The sequence below is a fragment of the Manis pentadactyla genome, chromosome 2 (genome assembly GCF_030020395.1).
Source record: "Manis pentadactyla isolate mManPen7 chromosome 2, mManPen7.hap1, whole genome shotgun sequence".
Classification (NCBI taxonomy): domain Eukaryota; kingdom Metazoa; phylum Chordata; class Mammalia; order Pholidota; family Manidae; genus Manis; species Manis pentadactyla.
Window position 1 is genome coordinate 11,916,499 of NC_080020.1, and position 27,701 is coordinate 11,944,199.

Sequence of the window (27,701 nt, forward strand, 5' to 3'; positions counted from 1 at the left end):
TAAGAAAGGGATTAGTTTTCCTAGTCAATGCAAATCATACTCTAAATTATTACAGTGCCCAGTAAGATGTGGATATTCTGAAAATAAAGGGTTAGGAAGCGAAGTGCACTATTATTTCCTAATTTAGCACAGCCATCCCCAGAGGAATGGAGACATTTTAACCAACAACAGCTGCCCAGAAATATTTATGTTAAGCCATCCAAAATTCTGGCTTGGCAGCCAAAGCCGAGAGAATGTGCCTCTCAGCTGGTCATTTATTAAGGGTTCCAGGTGCTTATTCATGCCCGAAGGCACCCAGGTTCTGTCCAGATTTAGAAAGTGGGACTCCCCAGTTTGGAAAATCAGTGACTCAGCGCTTCCCTTCCTGGTCTTCTGTTCAGGACAGTTCGTATTCAGACAGGTGCCTGTGTCTGCCTCTAACGGGATAAGGAAGGAAACTTAATCGGTATGAAAAAGGGCATTTCCTTCAAATGTTTGGAATTCTTTTCGACTAAAACTGCATGTCAGTGTCTTCTTTGTGCCCCAGACACATTCGACTGATCATGACAATTGTCTGGCCTCCAGGGCTTGATTTCTACTGAAGAGATGCAGTGGAAAATGTCCTCGGTACCCTCCTTCCAATGTCTCTGTGTCCTTGCTTCTTGCTTTCTCCTTGGATGGCTGTCTTCCTCCCTAATCCTCAGGGTCCTGTACTCCCCCATCTGGGTCTACTCATCCTCTCTGATTTTAGAGGTACAGAGCGAGAGGTGTGTTCCTTCTCTGGGGACACATGCTACAAAATCATTCGTTTCCCAACAGTGAAAATCCAAAATGTGCTCTCAACTCCCAAGAAACAAGTGTGGGTTCCAATTTAAGTGAATGCCAAGGTCCAGTGGCCGGAAGACTGGGAAATGAATACTGAGACCCTGACCAGGGCAGGGGGTGCTGAAGCAGTTCCACCACCACCCTGACCTGCTTTCCTGTCATCAGAGGCAGATAAACGTTTAGAATATATGCGGAATAGCTATGTCTCTTTCCTTTAGTCACAGAAGGAAAAGGGAGGTGGGAGAAGGGACTTCTTGCATCCGTATCTGAATCTGTGATAGAACAGGAAGGGTGCCGATGTGGGGTGGTTGCCCGCCAGCTGCCAAGCTCTGCGCACAGTGGTCAGCCATGCAGAAGGTCTGAGGACAAGGGATGCCTGGACTGCAGAGGGCGGCTGGGGACGAGGCACCTGGGGAGGGTGCAGAAGTCTGCTGGGACACCGACTGGTCTGCCCTGCTGGGAGTGTGGTGGAGAGGTTCCAATAAATGTTCTCAGTCTTACCATCCAGATACAGATTTTTGTGATTTCACTACAATCAAGAAGTTTATGCCAACTTCATACAAACAAAATAGGAATCAAATCGAGGCAGCAACCTGCCCAACGTGAAGCTTACGTGCTGCTTGGTGGGCTTAATCTGTGAGCTAACAACAGGAAGTGTGTCCCTGCACCAGCGCCACAAGATGGGTTTCTCATGCAACATAAAACTCTCTTCCCTTCCTCCCGGAACAACTAGCACTGATGTTTAAATGTTGGTGAAACATAACGTTTTTAATTTCACACCTCACAGAGCACAGTTGACTGTTCGTAACAATGTAAACAAAACAAAGGCCAAGCACTGCAGACAAATTGGAAGGGGAAACGGCGTCCCCGCGGCATCTACTCCAGGTTTGCGAGGGAATATGGACCTAACAAACTGGTTGGCTAAGGCCACAGAAATGTGTTTTCCTGTGTTTTGGCTGCTGAGACCAGTCTCTTCTGAGAAACATGTATTAACACTGGGTACAGTAAACTGTATCTCTTTCCTAAGATCGACAGGAAAACTCGAGTGTTATTTTTTCCTCGATGTCTTTTTGGTTGTGTCGTAAGCACGGACTATTTCTTCCTGAGAAACAGCTCCATGCTCTTCTTGAGAGAAGGCATACCCGTCTGAAAGAGAAGCACACCAGAGGAACTGGTTAAGAGGGGAATCGGGAGCACGTGAGGTTTAGCAGAAGATGCCTTTTGGGAGGACTGCGCCTGAGCTTCGACACACCGGCCCCATTAGCCTTGGCTGGGTGGGGGCCTGTGACACAGGAGGGGAACCTGGGGACAGTGTGGGTGTGGAAGCAGAACGCAGCCTGACCAGGCAGAGTCTCCATGCTTGTGGCTGCTGCTTCGGATGCTGGGGTGGGAATGGCTCAGTGGGGCAGCCGCCAATTCTGGGGGGGCTGCAGCTGAGCTCAGCCTGGGAAGCATAAACAGTGGCTCACCGGTCCATGTCTGCACTTTCCCACCACCAATCAAGGGGAAAGGCAAGTCGTTCTGCTCCGGAAATGTCCCAATCCGCCTGAAGCTGCAGGCTGGCCAGGTAATTTATGAAGCTGTAAACATGCTGGGGAAAACGCGCACAGTGCTAATAGTGAAGGCTGGCAAAGTGCACGTGATGCTTACAGCGTTCCTGTTTTTAAATTGGACTGATTCGGACTAGGAATAAGAAATTACAGTGGACTTGTTTATGTGTAAACAAAGAAAAAGATCACAAGATAAAGTGAAGAGCAATTTAGTGATTGGCCCTGTTGCCAGGAAGACTGGTTCTTATAATTGATTCCAATAATAATGATAATAGCAGCAGCCAACATGTATCAAATGCTCTATGTATCAGGCACTGGTCTATGTACTATGCACAAACAGCTAATTTATCCCTCCCAACAGCCCTATGAGACAGGTGACCATACTCCGATTTCACAGATAGGGAAACTGAGGTAGAGGGTGATTCCATGGCGTGCCGAGGTCACAGAACTAGTGAGTGGCAGCTGAGAGCCAAATCTGGGTGGCATTTCTGCAGGACCCACACACTCTGCAATTCCAGTTCTAAAAGAGGTTCCGCCGGAGTGGGGCTTTCCTCCCTAACTGGGCCTTCCCACAGAAGGGACGCTCCTAAGATTCCCACTCCGTTGGCTAGCCTCTCTGGGTCAGGGGTACAGAGAAATCCTGCTGTCATGGATTTTTCATTGTGACCAAAAGACAAGACAGTAAAAAGCCTGACAACACTGACTCCCAATTTCCATGCATATTTATGACCTATCAAGGGAGCTGTTAGCTCGTGCTCACACTCACGCTCACGCTCTTTAAAGGAGAAAGCCGAGTCAGAAATTGGGCCCACGTTATCATCCTGTCCTGTCTTGTTGATTATTTTACTCAGACATTTGGCTTAAAAAGGAAAGTCCTGGAGTATAAAGACTGACAGCAGCAATGTAAAAGAGAGTCTTGGTGGGCGTGGAGGAGAGGCAGAGAGTTCAAAGGAAGGTGCTCAGGGTGACTTCTTACTCTGCACATGTCCCTAAGTCTGGAGTCGGTCCCTGGGCTCGCTTCCCAGCTCTGCCCAAGAGCATGACTTTCAGCCACTGTCTGAGGAGGCCCAGGGGCTCAGGAGGCCGCCCCAGCTGGCAAGGGCCTGTCTGCAGAGGTGGTCTGGGAGTCAAGGAGGGCAGGGCTGGGCGGCAGGGCGTTTGCGGGAGGAACAGGGGAGTCTTCCACAGGGACATCTGCCCACTCACTCACCTGCATCTCTTACAGATAGCCTACAATCCAAAATCCCTGCTGTGGGGCAGCCCCCAGGCCAGGTGAGCCCCATCTAGCTGGGCACAGAGCAGGCAGCATCCCTGACAGTGGTGAGGAGCAAGCCTGGGGGCCAGGCTGGGCCCTGGGCCCCGTGCACTTGAACATCTCCTGAGGGCTTTTCACACCCAGAGCCCTTTGGCTTTGGAGGCTTCCCAGGATCTGAAGAGGAAACACCCCCTCCCACCCCCGAGTCCCTAAGAGCTCTTAGGTTTTCACTGAGTGGCTTGATCAGAGATGACCCGACCGGAAGCCTTGTTGTCCGGCCTCTGAGGGGGCAGGTGGGCCCAGCCACCTCCCTCGCTTGTGCGTGGTGCCCTGCCTGTCCCCAGCACAAGGTTCTCTTTGTGTAGCTTTCTTCCTGCAGTCCCAGGCCAGATGCCTTTCTTGGGGTGTTTCAAAGCAAAATCTAGCGAAGAACACCACCTCCTCCAGTCTCAGGGCTGTGGACTGTGGTCAACTTGGACAATTTTCATTCTCTGGTCTTTTCAAGGGACCATTTCCAGTAAACACGTGATGTTCCCCCAAGCGGGCAGCCAGCAGTTGTCTTTGGACCCAGCGTGCAGCCGGAAGGTGGCCCTGCCCCAGTGCTGCAGGCCTGGGGACGCGCTCAGCCCCACAGAAGCGGCTCGGGTGCCACGTGATGGGAGCACCTGGGAAGTGCTTTTCGTGAACCATCTGGCGGCAGGGAGATGACCTCTGAGCTCTCCACCAGATGCTGGCTTTGTCCCCCTGCCTTGCCTCCATCCTGGACCCAGGGGTCCAGGGCCTGAGACACTGGTGGGCAAGGGAGGGCGCTCATCCTTGCATGGCAGTGTCTTGGCCATGGGACCACAGGTTCTTTAAGCTTTCTGGGTCGGTTTGGTTTACTTTTCTGTAAAATAAAGGGTCTGTGCCAGGTGAGGTCCTCATTCTTTCACAGTTCCAACCTTCTAAATGGGCACTGGCGCTTTTCCAGGGCTCACTACACCCCAGGCCACAGACCCCACTTCCTCGTTTAAGGCTGATTTATTACACTTGGCACCAATCAGGGAGGCCTCTACCCCCATGCCAGAAAAGGGGCAAGCCTGTCTCAACAAACAGTCCGGATAGAATAGTTGCTACCTATCTTATTGATGTGTTTTTGAGGGGTGCTGGTGGAGGGAAGGAATGGAGGAGACATAAAGACAAGCACAGTTTACGGTCATCCTTTGGGAAGGGCAACTTAGCATTTGGAATTGTCTACTCCCTGTTCAAACAGATGGAACAAAAGTGTTGTCTTTCATTTGCTCTGTTTTTCATTCACATCCTGCCTGTGCGTCCTGGGGGGCCAACTGCAGTGGATTTCACAGCTTGTGGCTGCAGAGCATCCTTGACTGGGGTTTGTCTTATTGGCACAGGGGCCTTCCAGTGGGATTTCTCGGCCACTCTGGGGTGGAAGGGTTTCTAGGTTTCCATCAGAGAGGAGCTTCTGTCTCAGCAGCAAACCTCTTCTCTCAGGCCAAGCGGAGCTCCCAGAGGCCACACAGTAGAGGGTTTCTCCACTAGGTCCCATAGGTTGCTTCCACCTAAGATGCTATTTACCATCACGCTTCCAAAATGCTGTGTGCTATGACCTTTTTAGCCTCAACTGAGACTTAAAGTGGCCTCTGCAATTTGAGAATGAAACGGAGATGGCCTAATGGGGTTATCCTGGGGACAGGGGCATCTCCCTGGTTCAGACACAGTATTTTTCTTCTAGAAACCAGGCATGGTAGGAGTTAGAGCTATAATGGGTGAAGCTTTAGCCGGGCAGCAGGGACCATAACCACCCAGCTAGCCTCTGCCAGCCCAGCCTGCACCCCTCAGCCTGACAAAGATGCATGATCGGTGCCCCAGCTTCTGCCTGATGAGCATTTAACTGTCGTTTGTACCCAGACAGGGAGCTCAGAGGAAGCGTCTAGCTCTTGGCATTTCCCATTCTCATTCCTCTCTTAGGAAGTCCTGACAGCCAGAAAGTAATGATGAGTGCCTGCAGAAGCCCCCAATGGGCCCAACAGGGAACTTTCCCTGGCTGGCTTCCTAATACATCTGTTTCCTAAATACGTAGCCACACCAAGGGTCTGGAGGCGGAGGGGAGTGGGTGAAAGGAGGGGGAAGGGGAGGCGGATGTCTTCGTTGCTCTGTCTTCTCCTGGTAGAACTTTCGGTGAAGTCCATAAAGTCATGTCATTTTTTTCATTATTTTAGCATAAAACTCCCCTTAAGTAGCTTCCTTCAAATCGGAGCTCTGATAGCATCTCAATGAAAGTAGAAGTTTCCTGTCTGGATAAAGATTCTCAATAGCAACAGAAACGGGAAGACTGTGGGCCGATAGGGAAAGCGCACCGTGTAGGAAATGCTGGGCTCAGTCACGGATGCTGTGTCTGGTGGCCCAGGAGGCGCTCCAAGTACTACCAAGGTGAGAGTTTTCCTTCTAGTTTCCTGGGAAGACTGAGCCCCAAGACAGCTAAAGGATGGACCCAGGAGGGACAGGCAGAGGCTGAGACAAGCTGTACAGAACTTGTGACACACCAGGAGCAGTTCTCACTGCCTGGTGGCCTCTAGTTGTTAATGACAGAAGCATTCTGTTATTAGTCAGGCTCTTCTAATCGCTGAGTGTTTTTAAAACGTGGCATGATGCTAGGGGCTTCTTTAGTTCTTGTCCTTGTTCATTATGATTTTTTTAGTCCTTCAAAATATTAGGAGTTAAGAAAAATGTTTAGTAGTTGTTTTAGGATTTTTTTTGATTCTCCCACAGAAGTTCTCACTTGATCTTTGATCTCAATATATATATATCACATATATTCTCTCTGTGGTTTGGAACATTTATTAGGGAAGCAGCCTGGCTCCACAGGACGGACACTATTTCAGGCGACCAGGCCTCACTTCCTGCATGCCTGGCGTAGAGGAGGGGCTTCCCCTGCACCTTCCCACAGCTTCACAGAGGCTCTGTAAGAGGTATAATTTGACTTTTTTTCCAATAGGAGAAAACGAATGTTTAGAAATATCTGTAAGTTGCTAAAGTTACTCAACTAGGGGCAGAAGAAAAATAGTAGTAACTCACATTTATTGGATTCTATATTGTCAGGTACTGTTGTAGACACTCCGTAAACATAATCTCATTTAATGCTCCCGATAAACCCAGGTAGGTTCTCATATCATCTCCATTTTACAGATGTAGAAACAGAGGGTAACTTACCTAAGGTCACAAGAAAGTGGCAGAGCTGGTTGGCACAGGACGCCAGGGCACCCGGCTGCAGGGGAGGGACCCCACAGACCTCACGCCTTGGACTACACCAGCAAGCCTCCCTCCCTCCCAGATCAGAGAGACCGTGGCTGTGGCCCAGGTGGCCGGGCCTGCTACTGCACTGACCCGAGCCTCTGCCAGCACTCTTGGGGCCACCGCCACCTGCCTCCTGGGGCAGCGGAGCATTAAAGGACATGAAGCGTGGGAGGCCCACACAGAGCTGGTCTCAGTCCCTTTTCCCCCGTGTGGATATGCCATGTGGGAAAGGGTGGAGAGGAGGTGGGGTACAGAAAAGTGACAACATTCCACTACTTCCCTTCTTTGTCTGTAAAAAAGTTGTGAAGACATTTCCCTGTATGGCCCCGGAAGATGACTGGTTAGCCAGAGACGGGTAAGATTCCTCAAGGGAGGAACAACCTAAGACAGGCACAGTCGCAGGGGGGCCAACAGGTGAGGAATTGGGGATCAACAGAGGTGAGGCTTAGAACCTCACCCCCCCTGTTCTGAGAGAAATCTTCTGCATACATGGATGTTTTATTGCCCTGGTCTAGCTTGGATTAACACATAGTCTACAGGCACACACCTGATCATCTACATTTGCTCTCTTACAACACTAAACTATGTTTTCTACCTTTATCTTGTATCTACCTACCACTTCAGCATTTTATTAAAAATAATAATAATAAAGAGAGAAATGTGGTATCCACATATAAATCAAGTATAAAAACCAAATGAGTATTCATATTTGAACTGACTGTTTAGAGTTCATAATGCATGAGCAAAACTGAAAGTTTCTGTGATGACTGCCCTTGTACTGGTCACTATGTAACTTATTCATTATGTAAGAATTTGTTCTCCATGTAAGAACTTGTTCATTATGCTTCAGAAGATTGGAGACTGACGAAAATTAGACTTGGGGTGGATTAATGATTGTGCATTGAGCATTGACTCCCCTATACAGAATTTTATTGTCGTTAACAACCATTTGATCAATAAATATGAGAGATGCCCTCACAAAAAAAAAAAAAAAAAAAGGACAGACTTCCAATGGTAAAATAAATAAGTAACCGGGATGTAATGTATAGCATAAGGAATATAGTCAAGATATTGTAACAGCTTGGTAGGGTGATAGCTGGAACCTAGAATTATGTATATAAATGTTTTATCACTGTGTTGTACACTTGAAACTAATGTAATGTAATACTGTGCGTCAACTACCCTTCAATAAAAAATAATTATTTAAAAAAAATAAAAAATAAAAAAAATAAAAAAAATAAAGTTGTGAAGATCTGTTGCTGGCATGGAGTTTAATCAGACTCCACATAGATCCTTCAATACCTGTGCTATGAGTATGTGATTCTCCACTTTTCCTAAGCATTCTTGGTCTAACAGCTGTTTCCTTCTAAACTCAGGGAGAGAAGGGTAAGCAGGAGGTGGGCACCTGCTGGACAGGTGGTGAGCGGGTGCCTAAGAGAGCAAGCGAGGGCTGGAAAGAGGGGGTTCAGAGAGGCGGGACTAGGGTCCCACAGACAATGCACCAACAGGCTTCAGCCCTGGGGAGGGCAAGGCAACCTGAATGAAGGAAACCCACACTCTCATGACACCCCTGAGCCAGGAGCTGGGTGGCTGGATGGCTGAAATAAGCCCAGCACCCTGTCTTTCTTGGGCTCCCTGGCCCACTGGGTCCCGGCGTCTCCCACAGACCCCTGCTTGGGCAGGCCCCTTCGGCAGAAACCAGGCTTGGCCGCTGGTGCTAGGAGTGGGGACACCAATGCCAGCCAGAAGGCAGCCTTCCTGGGAAAAGCACAGAGATTTTTTTTTTTTTCCCAGTAACTGTCAAGGTTTTAATGAATATGCTAATATTATATAAAACAGTGCATATTGCTATCTTTGGGGTAACAATTTAAAAGTAGTATCGCTTCAACCTTAGAAAAAATCCTATTGGGAGGCTTGACACCAGGATCTAAACCACATCAGGATCTTAAGTTAAGGATGTCATTCAGGCATTTGATTGGGTCCCAGGGAATTACCTACATTCAAGCTGTGCTTGCCTCGGGCCAGACACGTGGATTCCACTTCCGCATGTTGGGGCTCCAGCTTGGCAGCCGTCTCCTTGCCCATTAGCACCACCTGCGCTCTAATCCAGCCTCCCAGCTCCCCTGGGCGGTCAGCTCTCACTGACCTGAGTGGGTGACAGTGACACTTACGGGGGACGCTCTGCTGGAGGGAGCCTGCGCGGAAGAGGGTGGGCGGGGTCTTCCTGCTGAGCCTCTTCAGGAGGCGGTCCCGCTCGTTCATCCTGTGGGTGAATCAAACAGTCGCTAGTTCACAAGGGCTTGGCTCAAAGGTGCTCAAAGGCGACTTCAGGTTGTAAAAGAAAACAGACAGGAAAAAAGCTTCCCCGTGTCAAGAAACATGTCCAGTTTCGCAAGCGGTCCTCTATTTACAGGAGATGCTATCTCCACACTTTGAGGGCATCACTCCCTCTTCTAAAAGACGCTTTGTTTCCGTCTGTCCTGTACACAACGCCCCTGAGCTGTGCTTCCTTTTAACCTGAGGTACAAGTGCCCTTTCATACCAGGAGGACCCCGGGCTTCCCAGAACACTTGCAAGGAGTGATCTGTTTCTATGGTAAAAGTCTTCAAAGCCTGCATCCCACCCACAGCTGCCTTTCCGGGGCCACTAAACTGTGCCAGGTCAAGAGTCCCCTCTAAGTACCTCCGGCCCCTGCAAGAGGCGGGTTTGTTTCAGCAGAACCTGATTCTTATTTTGAACCACAATGAAAATCAAGGTGAGTTTTCTTCGAAAGCACAAGGTTTCAGGGATCCTCCTCACTTCTCTGAAGTTATTCCCTCCAAAGAAACCACTTCGGGCGTATTGGAGTTTGCAGATGCCCTCTGTGAGCGGTTCAGCTGTGTTCCCCTCAAATCCCAGTACCTCAGAATGGGACTGTTGCTGGACATAGGGACTTTAGGGAGCTGATTAAGTTAAAATGAGGTCATTAAGGTGGGCCTTAATCCATTATGACTGGTGTTCTTTAAAGGAGAAGGGGTTAGGACACAGACACACACATGCAGAGAGGAGGCCATGTGAAGACAAAGGAGAAGATGGTGTCCACAAGCCAAGGGGGTGCCTCAAAAGGGACCAGCTCTGCCTGCACCTTCCTCTCGGACTTCCAGCCTCCAGAACTGTGAGAAGATGCATTTCTGCTGTTCAAGCCATCCAGTCTGTGGTACTCCATGCAGCAGCCCTCGTACATGAATATACCCATCTGCTGTTTGTGGGAACTTGAGGGTCTAGGAGTTATTTGGAGAGCTGCACCTGCTCACCGTCTGTAGTACCTGCCATTCCCCATCTGTGAGGCTGGGTGTGCTCCTGGCCGGAGTCCACTTCACCGTTTCCCCAAGGGCCTTGGGGAGGGGAGCGGGGCCCTGGGCTTTCCCAGTGGTTCTGTGAGCTCAAGTACATTTTGCACGTGGGTTTCCAGAAGAGAGCGCTTTCTGATTATCTGATTGAAAGGACGATGTTTAATTCATTACCAATTAAGGGTGAGTCTCAGCTAGCGAAGCTTGGCAAAATATCTGGGGGCTGATGAGGAAAAACATTGTTTCTCTCCCTTCACACTGGCTTTCCTTTCCCCCTCGTATCTTTTTCTTCATCTGGTCAAATGAACCTCACTGGGCCCTGCTGAGCGGCTGCCCTGGACTGCCTGTTGTCTGACCCTCTGCGGCCGCCCGGCGGGCTGCAGCTCGGGGCTGGCAGGTTTGAGGATTTAATAAAGGGCCATCCTCCCCATCTCACCTGGCAGGAAGGCACCGCAGGGCAGCCTTCCCAGCTGGGCGTCACGTGGGAGGTTCAGGGCGAAGGCCCTGGGTCCTCACCTCCTCTCTGCCGCCCTGATCTCCTCTGCCCTGGCCACCCCTGGTCCCTCCCATGGTTCACGTCCGCAGGCTCCTCCTTGTGAGAACCTCACAGAACCACGCGAGTGGGACGGGTCTTTGAAATCACACATGCTGGTCTTTGGGCAGGTGAGGACACAGACTGAGCCGCGCCAGATACAAAGGGCCAGGGAGCTGCCCGGCAGTGCTGCTGCGCCCGCCTCTGGGCCTGGCAGATGTCCCCGATTCCCTCATGGAATGTCCTATGCTTTTCTCTCTCTTCTTCTTTTGTAATGAAATATTCGAAACACATAGAAACAGAAGCTTGTATAGCAAAGAGCCACCGTCCCACTCAGCCTTAGCACATGGCACCCCGACTGCCCGTACCTCGGAGGGACTCATTCTGTCCTGCAGCCCTTCCTCCCACGTGGTGAGGGGTCCGTGGGGTCAAGGAGGCATGTGTGCTGGCAGCCCACGTCGATCCCGCACCCCCGGTATTTGGGACCCTAGAAGTGCCTGCTTAGCGGCCCCCACGCTGGCATCCAAGGCCAATCCAAACTCCTCACCAGCTCCACCCCCTAAAAGTAGATGGCAGAGCTGGTGTACACATTCCTAGGCCAATGGGGGTGGCCAAAAGGTGTTTTTTGTGTAGGATGTTTGGACTGGGATGTCCACCCACACGTGTGCATCCCCTCCCTCAGGGCAGGGCAGAGCCAGAGTTGAGAAGAAAGCCTGGGTCCACAGGGCAGCCACCACCGGCGGCTCAGACCTCCACAGAATCTGCGAATCACAAAGCTCCGCAGTCTTCGCGAAGGTGCATTCATCAAGGTAGTTATTAGTTAGCCTGGCTTCCAACCTTCACATACTTTAGACATGGTACATGGCCTCTATTCTACCCTTGTACCCAGTCCTGCAAATGTCGGTTCAGGAACATGCCCATTGTGAGAACTGCTTCAGATTTTAACAAAATAATAAAAGTTTGAATATAAAGTCCCCTTATACTCTTTGATCCCATTTTTCTCCCTCCTACTACAGTAAAGTTCAAAATCATCTTCCATCCATATTTCATACTTTTACTTTGTATATACATGCATTCACAACTGGTATGTAATCATATTTTAAAATATGGCTAATTGGTGTCACTTATTTTATACTTTCAGTTTATTATATTTTTTCTTTGCTCCTTTTCTCCTTTCTTATTTTCTTTTGTATTGTCTACTCATTTAGAGGTCTAGCTCTTTGCAGGTAATATTTCTAGATGCTTTTGTAATAATTCTCTTTGTCTTTGGTGTTCTTCAGTTTTGTTATAACACTCAGGATGACTAGAAACAGATTTGTTTTTATATCCTGCTCAGATCTGAAAGCTTTAATTACTCAAAGGTTTGTTTATCTTCACTTACAGTAAGTGTTTTGAATATTGCCTCTCCTTTATTCTTTTTTTCTTGTCCAATTTTTTATATATAAAAAATTCTATCTTCCACATCCCAGAAGTCTCCTCCACAGTTCCCATTTCCTTTCTCTCTTTGGTTTTATCTAAACTATTGTCAAACTAACCAACATGCTTTATTTTAAATTATTACCCTTTTCATGTCTATACCTTTTATTTTTCTCCCAGATCCACCTGCTCTGACATTTTATCCTGCTCTTCCTCTTTGGTTTCCGTTACCTTCTTTCCGTCAGTATTTCACAGACCCTTTCAGACATTCCTTGCGTCTCCAGTTCTTGGGGAGCTAATAAATGTCGGTTTATTCAACGATTCCATGGTGGCCCATTTACTATGTGTGTTGTAGTTATGGAATCATTCTTCAGAATGATTTTGCTTTTGCCTGTCAGGACTCTATGGGTTACACCAATTTTTATATTATTGTCTCAGTTTAGTTCCTGTAGTACTGGGAATAGCCTAAAATTGGACCTCATCCATAAGCATGGGCTTCCTGTTTCTAGCAGGTAATTCTTTCTTCCATCCATTTCCCTGGGCACATAGTATGACTCATTGCTGCTTTGTCAATCTCATGACTAAAATTTTTCTAGTGCCTGTTTCCCTAAGATAGCAGCCCTACAAAATTTTCAGCTTTATGCGTAGGATTCTGTTCGACCTCACGTGGGACATGGGTTCGTTTCCTGTCCCTGCCTTACCCCTGGAGCCTTCTATGGGGTCTGACAGCCCCGTGCAGCCTCCTCAGCTTTAGCTCCCTCTTCCCCTGCCGTCTTTGTCTTTGATGTCTCTCCATTTCTGGTACCTAGGTTTCCCAGTGTTTCTTTTGAATTTGATTATGTATTGAAAGCCTTTCTTTGTTCGTATTTCAGTCCGGCATTTCTATGTATTTGGAAAAGTCCTTTCTGAGCCAGCTTAGTCTACCATATTGACTCTATCTGGTTTCCATGAATAATTTATATTTCCCTGACCCAATTACTGGAAAACATTATGGCTACAGAACAAGATTACAGAACTGTTCTTTCCCAAGTCTTGCTGTCGTCCTTAGAAATCATCCTTTCTGGAGACTTTTAAAATAGCAATGGGAACTAAAACTGTAAGAGCTAAAACTTAAAAGAAGACATGATACATTTTTATGACCTTTGATTTGGCTATGGTTTCTTAGATATGATACCCAAAGCACAGGCAACAACAGAAAAAAATAGATTTGGATGATAAAAGGGTACTAGAGCTTATAAAGACATCCTACCGGAGGCGTCTGAAGCACTTTCACCTGTGCTCCAATGTTGAAATGTCAAGGAACATTATTTTCCCAACTTCTTTTTCTTCTTTGAGGAAGAAAAGATGATTGTGAATGAACATTATTAAAATCTCTCATGAACAGTAATGTTGGGGAAACTCAAGATAGAAAGGGGTGATAATAAAAATAACACTTGCCATTTATAGTATTTTATCATCTATGTATGGTTTAGAAACTACTCATAAAGACAGGAAAAAAGGTAATGAAAAACAATAAAAGTTTTACTTTGGTTAATTCTGAATAATGGCAAGAAAAGAAAAAAATATAAATTAGCATAGGGAAAAACAGTTTAGATTTATGAGATTTTGGTTTAAAAAGAGAGAGAGAATCCTCAACAAGATACTAGCAAGCCAGATTCAGTAGCGTAATAAAAAGATTATGCACCATGACCAAATGGGATTTATCCCAGGAATGCAAGGGTGGTTCAACATAAAAAAAAATAAATCAATACAATACACCACATTAATTCCATGGAGAAAAATTATCACACAATTATCTCAATTGATGTAGAAAATGCATTTGACAAAATCTAATACCTATTAATGATAAAAATACTCGGCAAACTAAGAAGGGAAATTCCTCAACACAACAAAGGGTAATTTATGAAAAACCCACAGTTAACATCACAGTCAACGTTTGAAAGACTGAAAGCTATTTCTTCAAGAACAGGAACAAGACAAGGATACCCACTTTCATTACCTCTATTCAACAAATTTACTGGATATTCTAACCACAGCAATTAGGCAGAATTCCAACAGTCTTTTATGCAGAAATGGAAAAACTTATCCTAATATTTATATGGAATTGCAAGGGACCCTGAATAGCCAAAACAATCTTGATAAAAGAAGAACAAAGTTACAGGACTCACACTTCTTGATTTCAAAAGTTAACATAAAGCTACAAAAATTAAAACAGTGCAGTACTGGCATAAGGACAGACATAAAAAAATCAATGTAATGTAATCGATTGTAACTGAACGTAATTACATTACAATGTAATATAATTGATTGTAATGAAATGGTCTAGTAATAAATACACACACACACACACATATGTGTGTATATATATATATATAGTAAATTGATTTGTGACTAGGGTACCAAGACCATGCAATAAGATAAGAACACCCTGTTCAGCAAATGTTGCTGGAACAACTGGATTTCCATATGCCAGAGAATGAAATCGGCCCCTTACCTGCAATCATTGCATAGATTAACTTAAAAGAGATCAAAGACTTAAATATAAGAACTAAGACTATATAAATATTAAAAGAAACCATGAGTAAATCTTTATGATCTCGGATTTGGCAACAGCCTTTGATATGATACCCAAAGCACAGGTAACAAAAGAAAAAATAGATAAACTGGATTTCATCACATTAAAAACTTCTGTGCATCAAAGGACATTACGAAGAAAGTGAAAAGACACCTACAAAATGAAAGAAAGTATTTGCCAATCACACATCTGATAAGGGTCTAGTATCTAAAATACATCAATAATCCCAACAACTCAACAGAAATCAAAAACAAAAATCAACCCAATTAAAAAACAGGTGAAGGACTTGAATAGAAATTTATCCAAAGAATAAATACAATGCCCTACAAACATATGAAAAGATACTCAACATCATAAGGGAAATGCAAAGCAAAACCACAAAAAGATGGCATTTAATGTCTATTAGGATGGCTATAATAAAACAAAACAAAACAAAAAAACAAAAAATAACAAGTGTTGGAGAGGATGTGGAGAAATTAGAACCCTGGCAGAAAGAAGTGTACTGGCTGTCAGGGGCCATAGGGTAGGGGTTGGGGAGGGAATGGGGAGTGACTGCTTAAAAAAGCATATGGGTTTTCTTTTTGGGGAGATGAAAATCTTCTGGGACTAGCCAGTGGTGATGGTTGTCCAACACTCTTGATGTATGAAGAGTTACTGAATTGTCCACTTCAACATGGCAAATTTTATGCCAGGTGAATTTTACCACAAATTTTTAAAAAGAAAAATCAATTAAAAAACAAAGAGCAGAGTGAATCGCTCCTGAAATGAGGTAAATTCCCTCCCATCACCCGGACTGTTGACAATGATGCCATCTTCACTGTTTATTTCTCCAATGGTGGTGGATGTTGGAGGTAAAATGTTTTCTTTGGTTTTTTTTTTTCTATCCTAACTTAAGCAGGTATGCAGACCAGGGATCTACTGATACAAAAGGTGTATACAGACATAAATACACCCAAGGTGTGTGCACTCCTGGACCCTCCCCAGGAATGATGGTGAAACCCAGTCTCACACAACTCTTTGCAAACGGGCTCTGTTTAGAAGCTGGCATACCCTAGAGAAAGGGGTGTTCCCCTGTCTCAAAAAATGAGCAGTGTAAGGAAGGAGTGGGGAGCTGAGGAGTGTATGCCGGGGAATAACAAACTCTCATGTGCACATTTCTGTTTCTGTCAGGGGGCCATTCCTGCAAACATCACCCATGCATAACTGCCAAATAACAGGAACATGGAGAATATTGCAAATAATTGAAAATCTGCTTTAAGACCTTGTCAGTAGTTATAGCTGGTAGGAATCGCAGTTGACACCACCACAAAGCCAAAAACAAATAGATATTTTTAGAAACTTATTTTAAAATCGCTGCCAGGCCATTTTTAAAACATAAAGCTGACAGACTCTTCAAGAACAAAGTTAGTCCAAAGTTCTCTTTCCTTCAGGTAACACCACACATCTACCAATCTAATCAGACTGTTAAAATTCTAACCTATTTTTAAGGACCTCAAGAGATTGAGATTTCATAGCCTCAAATAGTAACTTACTTTACTTATTATAATCTGATCATTAGGAAATGAGAGCCTTTAGGCTCAAGTGTATTCCAGACCTGCCTTGGCCTTTGTAGTATCGAAAAACCTTACCTTAGTTAAATAAACTTACATAATGAGGGAAAATTATAAGAATAAAAACAAACCAGGTTTCCCAGCCTAGGATCCCAGAAAGATAGGAGGTAGACCCTAGAGCTAGGAGCCCTTCATAAATTCTAACTTATTAGATGGTAGTAAGTTCCTTTCTGCCAATTCATATGCATCTCATTTTTAAAAATTTGACTTCTCCTCATTCGGCATTTATGCTGCACCTACTGTGTGTAATGACTTCTCCTTATGCTGCACCTACTGTGTGTAACATCGAGTACTGGAAACAAAGTTATCTAAGACACAGTTTCTGCCCTGAGGAAGCTCACAGTCTGTGAGACAACCTCTCCACGTGGACACACGTCATGGCATAAGGTGACGCGTGCTGGTGTTGGAGATGACATGAGGCTCATCAGTGCTGAAAGGGAGGAGTGAAGAAGGCTCAGAGAAAGTTCAGGAAGGCTTCAAGAAGAATCAGCACTGAAGCTGTGTCCGGAGCAATGGAAGACTCTTGCGGATCATTCAGACGGAAACAGATTGGAAGTGACGCTTTGAGTTGCCTCTGAGCCATTCCAGAGGCCACAGGAAACGGGGGTCGGGAGAGGTCCAACCCAGAGATGTTGCTTTGGATTCCCCAGCCTGTAGAACCCACGGGGAGCAGGCAGGGTGAAGAGGCCCTGTAAGTGGTGATTTCCCGAAACACCAACCTGCTGTCTGTGGGTCCAACGAGAGGGTTCATTCTCTCAAGGACCAAGTCTTGTACTTCCTATGTATTTTCCACAGTACCTTCCCTGGGCTCAGAACAGAGGACATGTTTACACACATAAAATGCATTTGTGCTTTGTGTTTACTGATTTGGGTCATGACTCATTACCTTATTCTTGCATGTCTTCAAACTTGATCCTGGAAGCATTTGTCTTTGTGTATGTCCACAATGCCCAGCACTGGGCTCAGGACACGGTGGGTTTTCCAATAGCAGCTGAGATAAATTCCTCTGTATTATTCTCTAAAAATGATGGAATAGGGACATCATCCTAATTCTCCCGCAGAAGAGGAAAAAGCCTCCTCCAAACTCTACAAAGTACTGGGAGCAAAAAAAGAAAATCCTCTCTGGCTTTTACAGAGAGGGCATTTGTATTTTGTTAAGAAAAGAATTCAAGTTACTCGGAGCAGTTGGACAACTATCTGGCTGAGAATGGGATAGGGTTCAAGGTTAACTAACTTAATCCAAACTCCATTCCAAAAATAAAAAGATTCCTCTAGTCCTTCTGGTCTCAAGTCTCCTCTGACCATCAACACCAGGCACTGGAGGGAAGGGAGGCTTGCTCTAGCATGGTGTTTATTTTCTTCTGTTCCAGAGAAGGTTTTGGAAAGTGGGGGTAAGAGGACCATTCTGGGTGTTGGAAGAAAGCTCATTCTTTTGACAGGGTAGATTGGGTGATTTCTTGTCAAAAAGAAGAGTTTGTGCAAGGAGCTGTATCAAATTAGGGAATGAATTTGGCAAGGAGAAACAGCAGATTCACAGCCTGCAAATAGTATAGGTCTGTATGTTGACAAGCATCCTGGGTGAGAACACAGGTGATGTGAATAAGTTAACTGTGCTGATAGACAGCACTGCCCAGGAAGACTTTAACAAAAGACCTTAACAGAAAGAGGGGACATTGAAAAGATTTAAAAGCAAAAACAGATACATGTAATCCTTTTCCAAGGTGCCTGCTAGCTGGAGTGGTAACTTAAATAAACCAAAGAGGTTAGGAGGGAAATTCAAAAAGGAGTAGAGACTAGAAGCTGGTGGCCACACTTGTCCTTCCACCTGAAACAGCAACTTAGGTAAACTGGTAAAAATGGCTCCTTCTGAAAACTGGTATTGCATTACCATAACCTGTCTACTTTTAAAAGGTTAAAAAAAAAAAGCCTATTTTAAAAACTTTCTGTCCAGAGAGACTTCTGCTTCCTGGAAGGTGGAATAGATGTATTTGCCTTATTCCTCCTAAGTAACAACTAACAACCCTGACATTATACATAAAACAAATATAAGACGACAATAAAAGGTGGAAAGAACAAGGAAGACCACGTAGGAACCTGGAAGCACATGAGAACCTGAGTTTTCTTTTGGCCTCATTGATTCTAGACTTGGAGCTGAAGAGTCTGACAACCTAGAAATGCCCAAAAATGCCCAGAAAAAAAGCCTCTTCTCCAGCTAAAGAAGCAGGAAAGGAGCAGCCTAGCAAGCAAAAACTTTTAGACTATTATTATTCTATTCCAGTCAAACACTAGAAAAAACTGTGGTTCCACTTCCGCCCATGCCAGACGAGACCGGGCGGGGAGCACAGCCTTCCAGACTCATGAGGCTACAACAAGGTGTCCCAGTGCCCCTGCTGGGAGGGAGACAGAGGGGGCCAAGGAGGGGGCTGGGACTGTCGCCCCTGCCAGTTACCGAGGTCTCTGGTGCCCTGTGGTGTCAGCAGAGACCACGCGGGGAGACACATGGGGAGAGTGCACTTCTATCTCCCACCCAGTGAAATATGGAGGTATTCCTTCCCCTCCTCACTGGGGTGTCATGGAGGCCTAATGGAGAACCAGGGCCTTCATCACTGCCTGGTAGCGTAGCAAGGGTGGACCTCTCCTCCTGCCCCTCACAGTGTCAATGGAGAGCCAGGACTGCACACCCATCCCCACCAAGTGGAGTCTAAGTAGGGCTTCTGCATCACCTCAACCCGGCAGGGGTAAGCCTGCCATAAAATTCAGCCACATAATACCCCAAACGTCCAGGTTTCACTTCAGTCATTTGTCATCGCAAGAGGCAGGAAGATCTCAAACTGAATGTGAGAAGAAAAAAAAATCAGTAAACGCCAACACCAACGTGACAGAGATGGCGGAATGATCTGATGAAGATTTTAAAGCAGCCATGACAAAAGTGCCTTAAGGAACAACGACAAACATGCTTAAAGCAAAAGAGATAAAACTGCTTTGCCTCAGCAAAGGAACAGAAGAAATAATGAGGCAGTGGTTGTAAATTTTAGAACTAAAACATACCATAACTGAAATAACTCTCATGGAAATGCAGGCTGAAAACTTCCCCAATTTAGTGAGAGACATAAACCTCCAGATTTGAGAAGTTGCGTGGATTCTAAATATGAGAGACCCAAAGAAATCCAGGCCAAGATGGATGACAATTAAACTTCTGGAAACAAAAGACAAAGAAAAGATCCGCAAAGTAGCCAAAGAGAAACGACACTTCACCTATATGGGAAAACTGAGTTGAATGACCATGGATTTCTCATCAAAAACCACTGAAGCCAGAAGTCACATAGTATTTTTTGAGTGTTGAAAGAAAAGAACTGTCAAATCAGTGAAAAATATCTTTCAGGATTGAAGAAGAGATCATGACATTCTCAAATGGAAGGAAAACTAAGAATGTGTCACCATCAGAACTACCCTACGAGAATAGCTAAAGGAAATTCTACAGACAGAAAGGAAATGATAAAAGAAGGAATCTTAGAACATCAAGAAGAAAGAACATGGTGATCAAAAATATGGGTAAATACAATGGGCTTTTCCTTTCCTCCTGAATTCTCCAAATTATGTTTGACACGTTAAAGCAAAAATCACACTCTATCTGACGTGGTTCTAAATACATGTAAAGAAAATACTGAAGAAAATTATATTATAAATGGGGGTGAGTGAAGAGATGTAAAAGGAGGTAAGGTTTCTCTACTTCACTCAAACTGGTAAAATGACACCAGTAGACCGTGATTAGTTATCTATATATAATGTATTACCTAAAACAACCAGTAAAAAAGATATATACTGTGAGACACTCAAAAACACAGTAGATAAATTAAACAGAATTCTAAAAAACATTTACATAACTCATAGGATGGAAGGAAAAAGAAAACAGGGAAATGAAAAACAGAACAAACAGAAAACAAAAGATAAAATGATAAACTTGAGCCCTACATATCAACAACATCAAATATAAATGGTCTAAATACACCAATTAAAAGACACAGACTGGCAGAATGGATTAAAAAACAAGACCCAATTATATGCTGTCTATAAGAATCTCACTTCAAATATGATGATAGCAGAAGACACAAAATAAAAGAATGGAAAAAAATACATCATGTGAACATTAATCAAAGGAAAGCAGGAGTTAAAAGTAGACTTCAGAGCAAAGAAATTACCTGAGACAGTAAAGGACATTTTGTAATGATGAAAGGGTCATTTCACCCATAACACAGCAATCCTAAGTGTCTATGTACCAAGTAACAGAGACGGAAAATATATGAGGCAAACACTGATAGAACAAATTCACAATTATAGTTGCATACTTCACCATTCTCACTCAACAATTGATAGTACAGATGAAAATCAGCAAGGAAATTGAAGAACTCTAAAATGCCATGAATCAAAAGGTCCTAATCAACATTTACAGAATACTCTACTCAACAACAGCAGAACATACATTCTTCCAAGTGTATAAGGAACATATACCAAGAAAGACCATATCTTGGGGCATAAAATAAACCTCAACAATTTAAAAGCATTGAAATCACAGAAAATTCATTCTCCAAATACAGTGGAATCAAAGTAGAAATCACTAACAGAAAGACAATAGGAAAATCTTCAAACACTTGGGAAACAAACAGCACACTTCTAAATAATCCACAGGTCAAAAATAAAGTCAAAGGAACTATTTTAGTTTGAAAAAGAATAATAAAATGAAAGGAACAAGTTTACCTGGTTTCTATATCTATGGTGCAGTAATCAAGGCAGTATGTGATTGGTTGAGGGATAGACACATAGGTTAATGGAATAGAACAGAACCCAGAAATAAACTCACACAAACCAACTCAACTAATTTTTGACAAAGGCATAAAAGCAATTCAGTGGAAGAAAGATATTCTTTTCAACAAAGCGTGCTAGAGAAATTACGCATACATAGGCTAAAAACCAAAACCTTTAAGTCTCACACTTTATATAAATATTAACACAAAATCACAGACTTAAAAGTAAAATACAAAACTATACAACTTTCAGGGGAAAAAAATAGGACAATATCTTTGAGATCTAGGACTATGACACCAGAAGCATAATCCATAAAGAAATATTAATTTGTGCTTCATCAACACTAAATTTTTTTTCTGAGAAAGATTCTAAGAGGCTTCTTTTCAGCCTCAAGCTACACAGTGGGAGAAAATATTTGTCCATCACATAGCCAGCAAAGGACTACTGTCTAGAATACGTAAAGAGCATTCAACTCAGCAGAAAAAAAAACAAAGAATCCAATTAGAGAATGGGCAAAAGACATGAAGAGACTTCACCAGACAGGAGGTACAGATGGCAAATAAGCACATGAAACGATGTTCGACATCATTAGCAGCTAGGGAAATGCAAATATGAAACCAGGATGAACTATGACTATGTAAAAAAATTAGTGACACCACCAAATGCTGGCAAGGAGGTGGAGAGACTGGATCACTCATACATTGCAGGTAGGGATGTAAAATGGTATGGCCACTCAGAAAAACAGTTTGGCAGTTCCTTAAAAAGCCAAACATACCACAACTTGATGAATACAGTAAAACCACTAAATTTACAAAGGCGAAGTTTCTGTATTTGAATTATATCTAAAAAAAAAAAGATCAGATTAAACCTGGTCTAATGCATAGCCCAAATAGCCAAACCACAGAACTGTGAGCTAAAAAAAACTGTTTTTTTTTAAGAAAAAAGACCCCACCTAAATCTGCAACTACCACAAACCCAGTAGTTGCACTTCTGGACATTTATCCCAGAAAAATGAAGGCTTATGTTCATACAAAAACCTGTATGCAAATGCTTATAAGAGCTTTATTCATCATAGCTTCAACCTGTAAACCCAGGTGAATGGTTTAACAAAGTGTGGTTACGTTTATGAAATACTGCTTATCAATAAATAGGAAGAACTGATTAAAATAACCTGGATGACAATTTGGGGGGGAATTATGCTGAATGGAAAAAGGTCACTACCCAAAGGTTACATACTGTATGTATGATTCATTTATATAACATTCTTGGAATGACAAAATTATAGAGAGGACAGGTTAATAGTTGCCAGGACCTAAGTAAGACAAGAGCAGGAAGTGTATGTGGCATTAAAAAGACAACATGAAGGATTCTGTATTTTGACTGATTCAACGTCAATTTCCTGGTTGGGCTACCGTTCTAGAGTTTTGCAAGATGTTAACTATTTGGGAAAACGGAGTAAAGCATACATGGGATCTCTTATTTCTTACAACTGCAAGGGAAGCTGCAATGATCTCAGAGAGTTTAACTTAAAAAAAAATCCTTCTCGGTTTTTATGCATTCCCTTCTATTTTGCATTTCTCTGCAGTTATGCTTTCTGAGCTGTGTGCAGAAATGCTGCGTTTAAAGCGGGTGAGAGGCTCATCCATCTCCTATAGGCGCACCCCCCCAGGGAGAGGCTGTCCCGCACAGCAGAGCCGTCTGACCTCATTAGCAGAGCAGGCGAAGTCGAATTTGAATGACAGCCCCAGCCCATATGGAAGCCATTACCTCATTCCACGACTTGCAGTGAGGTAGTGAGGCCCCTATGACACAAGGCTGGGCTCCACGGTCCAGCCAGAGAGCCTATGTAAAGGTCAGGTCAGAGTCACGGGGCTGTTAGGAACAGATAAATTAGCAGGGCACCCGGCTGACCCGGAGAGGCGCCCTGGAGTGCTGTGGGGCGGGCTGAAAAGCCCCAGGTGTGCCGGAGTGAGCACCAGTCCAGAATGGGTTCTTCACAGAGCACGGGGGGAGAAGGGGGGGGAAGACAAGACAAAACAACCCCCCAGTGGTGGGGCGCTCACTCACCACTTCTTGGGAAGACACAGCTTTACATGCAGGGTTCTTCCGCTGGAGTTCTACTTCCACCCACTGGACCGTGCCCCTTACCAGCTCAAAATCATCTAAAAACACAAGACCATGGCTTCCTCTCAAACCCACTTTCCTACTATGCTTCCCCTCCCTCGCTTCGCTCCAACCACATGGCCTCTCTTGCTGTTCCTGGAGCGCTGGGAACGGTTTCCCCCACCAGGGTCTCTGCCTGGGACAGTCTTGCCGCGGTGGCTCTGTGCCTCAGGTCGCTCAGCAGCCTCCAGACACCTGCTCGCTGTAAGCCTCCCCTCCTCCTTGCTCTGCACACCTGTGCCCGGCTTTAGTTTTCTTTCGCCTGCTTTTCACTGTGTTGTGTTTACTGTGTGCCCCACTGGAATGTAAATTCTAGAGGGGCTGGGATTTTCTTTCTGTTCAGTTATATGCCCAGCACCAAAAACAGTGCGTGGTACACAGGAGATGCTCAAGAACTGTTTGTTGAAGGATTGGAGAAATGAAGGTATGGATAGTAAATGCAGCCTGGGTCAAAGTACGAGGCAAAGACTAAGGTGGAAATGGTTAGGCCCCAGGGCCCTTTGTCTTCCTCCCCCAAAGGCCCCTGCAAGCGTAGCATCTTCCTGGAGGGAGGGTGGAGGGACTGGTATGGCCTCCCCAGATCTTGTCACAAGGAGCTTCTTTTTAAAACACAGAACTCGCAGGGCCAGGGGACCACTAAGTCTACATTCTAATTCTGCCAAAGAAGAGTCAACACTTTTCAGACAGACACACAGTCTGGCCAAGAGTTACTTTCTTGTACAAGAGAAACCACGCACTTCAGCCCAGGTCCGAAGTTTACCCTCGCATGGTGGAAAACAATGGCTTTGTTTAAGGCTGTGAAATTAATTAAACAAAAAAGCCTTTAGACTGACGCTGCTTTAATGCTGTGAGGCCTACATCAGTAAACCAAAATCTAAGCCTCTACATGCCTCAAGCTTACAAAACTGAAACCTAAGAACAACCAATCACAAATGGGCTTTAAGCAATAGCCAATCAATAATGTCCGTAGTTTGCATCTGCCTTTCTGTCTAAAAGCCTCTCCCCAGCTCCTGCCGGCGCAGAGCTCCTAACCACTTCGGTGTGGTACTGCCCAACGCCAATCGAGCTTTGCTCAAATAAACTCTTAACAATTTTTAATAAGCCTCGGTTTATCTTTTAACAAGGGACAAGTATGTAAATGTGATGAAGGAGGGAAGGAAATAACTCAGCGGGGTGGAAAGGGTTTTTATAAAAATGCAAGAGTGATTTTTAAGGTGTTTGATGGTTACAGATAATTAGAGAAGAGAAATGGCACAGGGTGTTTGAAAGAAGCAAAGGGAAATCTCAGTTCACTAATTAGGCCAGTTTTTGAACAATGAAGGCTACTGGGCAGGAATATATTTCCTGAGGGTTGAGCGGCAGCCTTATCAGGTACAATACTGAACATAAAACATGACTTGCCTAAGCACCTAATGTGTGAAGGTAAAAGACAAGGGGTAACGACTTAAGAGTATATTTTTAATCAATTAAATTCCTTGAGTGTGAACGTGCCCTTAAACAGGAAAAATAAAACAAATGGCCTATTAGAGCTTAGGAAGATTTAGATCAAGTCTGGAAGTGTTGGTATCTCTCATGACTACTGTTTTCTTTTAAATTAACAAACTTGTCAGTAGGCCTAGTAAGCTGCAACTTAATTACAATAAAGACAATTAAAATAACTTTCCCCTACTATTGCTCCTCTTTTCCTGGGACCCCGTCTAATACCCACAGGGCCTGGGCCTGGGCAATAAACAACTGACTTTACAAATTCAAGTAAGTGTCCAAACAAAGAGAATAATTCAAAGCTGGCTGCAAGGTCCCCCTGACTCAATTGCTGAAGTAATGGAAAAAAGGTGAGCTTCGCTATAGATTAACGTCCCCAACACTAATTAAAGATAATGAGGGATCAAGGTGGCTGCCAGCGCCTGACCTCTGCGTTCTCCCAGAGTTCCCAAGCAGGACGAGGGTCCACGTAAGACTCACAAAGAGGAAAAGGATAAAGTGGGTGCAGGGGCCTCTCCATGCCATCTCCCTGGGAAAAACGCACCGCCCGATCGGTGGTGAATATAAAACAAACTCTCTTGATAAGAACTACTTAGAGGAAATTTTGCAGAGCTCAGCTGAGGGCATTTGTTTTATAGGATTTCAGACAATGGGTGAGTCATTCAAATTTCAGCCCAGCCTTAGCCAGAGGATGTCAAGAAATTGTTTCTTAAAGTGCAACACTGTGTTTCTGAGCTGCTAACAGTCCTTTCTGGAGCAAAGGGGATTGTGTGTAAGTAAGACATTAGAAAGAGGTGAATGAACTTACGATGCTGTGTATCCTGGAGTCTAGCCATGCCACCACCGGCATTTGCAAGTATTTTCCTCCCTTCCCTCTACCTGGTCCCAAGTGGAGGAATGTAATATTAGCAGGTAAGTCCTAGGCAGACTCAGAAAAAGCCACAGAAAAAAGGAATGTGTGTGCACTTGAGCTTGCCTCCGTTTACCAGTGAATGTGTTGTAATATAGCACGGGACCTAGACATTCCTGCCCATCACAACACAGGGACTGTGGACTGCAGGCCAAGCTGAATGAATAAAACAGGTGTGGCTGTCATTCCCAGAACTTGCAACTCAACGTCTTTCTCCAGCTCCTCCTGCGGATGTGGGAGCCCAGTGTTTTCTCTTTCAGAGCAGAGCTGGCGTCTGAGTCAACAGGAAGCTAGCTGCAGGACAGGTGGTGGGCACTGCCAACTGAGGCTGCACCTCTGGTCAGCTGGCGCCGGACACATAGGTCTTTCAGCAGGACCCTCCCCCATCACTAACCTGAAAGTCTCCATTCACTAGCTGGGTGCTTCAGATGGGAGCTAAAATTTCAGTTTCCATGATCCTGTACAGATACTTAAACTTTATTTCCTATGGCCAAGTAGCTGGTCTCAATATCTGATGATGTCCCTTGAAAAATATCCGCATCACTAAGAAAAAAACCTAACCCATACTCTTCAGCAGAAGGTGACCATAAACAGCAGGTTTTCAAATTAGCAAAACTGAAGAGAGCTAGTGTGCACTGATTTTTTTCCAGTGAGGCCACACCTGCTGAAAAGTTCTACATGGAACAAGGAGGGTGCCTGTTTAGTTCTTGTGCTGATTGTTAAGGTGAACAGAGAGAGGGAAAATTAACATTCAGGGGTGTGGTGCCATGTGAAGGCTGTCCAGATCAAGAGCCAGCCCTGTAGTCTGGGTTGCAGAGGTCTAAGAAACATGACCCCCAACTCCACTTGGCTGGTGGCCATGGGTGGTCTTCGCAACATACCCAGTCCCCTCTAGGCCTCGTCGTTAAAGAAGTGCCTTCAAGGTGGAGGTGGGGAGTGAGGCAATGACTTTGCCAGGGTCTTCTTTCATTACGTTTAAAGCAGGATTTACTGAAAATGGATAAGCACATGGTTAGGTCAGCCCTTGCCTTCCAGAGCTCAGGCCCCTGCCTTCTCCTAGCAGAATAGTTGCTGAGCCTGCCTGGTATTTCTGGCAAACCACTCCGTTTTGAATTTCAGACTAAGATGGTTGTCCAACCACACGGTATGCTCATGTTTTCCAGTTCGGAGCAAAGCTCTCATGGAAAAGACTGCCCTCGATCTTGCAATGTGAAGCTGTCCTGACAGGCCTGGCTAGATTGCCTTATTCTTGGTACCTAGAAATGTGTGGAAAGATTCATTGCAACTGATGTTGGGATAGCCCTGTAAAAGATGTGGTAAAACATAAAAATATTTGGGACACAGGAGAGGGAAGACAGGTCTCCCTTTCCTTTCCCAAAAGAAAAACCTTTGGGTCATGAATTTTTTTAAAGAATGGATTGAATGTGTAAAATTAATTATTTATTCAAATATTGTTACTTGGCCTTTCTGTGAGTCATCCACAAAAATTACAAAACAGCAATGTAAAACCACAATTTATCTCCAGTGTTTGGTGTACTTCCTGAGTGGACAAACAGTATAGGAAAATGCTGAACTCTGAGTGTGAGATGCATCTCTGCTCTGGAAGCAATGTTATTTTTCTATGATAAAGAATAACAGGGTTCGGGAGGTGAGCGAATCCCCTAAAAAATCCAATGCAAAATTGACATGTAGGGAGATGGGGCGTAGCTTGCATCAGATTTTCAGAAGCCTGAACTAGACATGCTGATGATGTTCCCACCGATATCCATTTCTTCCCTCCCCTGACGAGGGGCACTCTTAACCAGAGTGACACCCCCCCGCTCCAACCTTTCTACGTGGATGAATTCTGGTCAACCAGCCCTGAGCCAGCCCACCATGGCGTTTCCCTGACTGCAGGGATTGGCTCAGGATGGTCCCATCAAGAGAAACAGGAACTTGTTACCGGGATGTCTGGGGCAAACTCTCCCTTTTACATTGG

At 44.7% G+C, this 27,701-nt stretch overlaps 1 protein-coding gene across 1 annotated transcript in view; it reads right to left on the reverse strand.

Annotated features, from left to right (window-relative positions):
- Positions 1–225: 225 nt before the first annotated feature.
- The window catches only part of ATP8A2 (ATPase phospholipid transporting 8A2), a 544,332-nt gene continuing 516,856 nt past the window's right edge, over positions 226–27,701 (reverse strand). Inside the window, exons 36-37 of the mRNA XM_036917383.2 lie at positions 9,075–9,166; positions 226–1,950 (exon numbers count right to left, since the gene is read on the reverse strand). Coding sequence (XP_036773278.1) covers positions 1,853–1,950; positions 9,075–9,166 — 190 coding nt within the window. The 3' untranslated portion in view covers positions 226–1,852. The remainder of the gene's footprint in view (positions 1,951–9,074; positions 9,167–27,701) is intronic.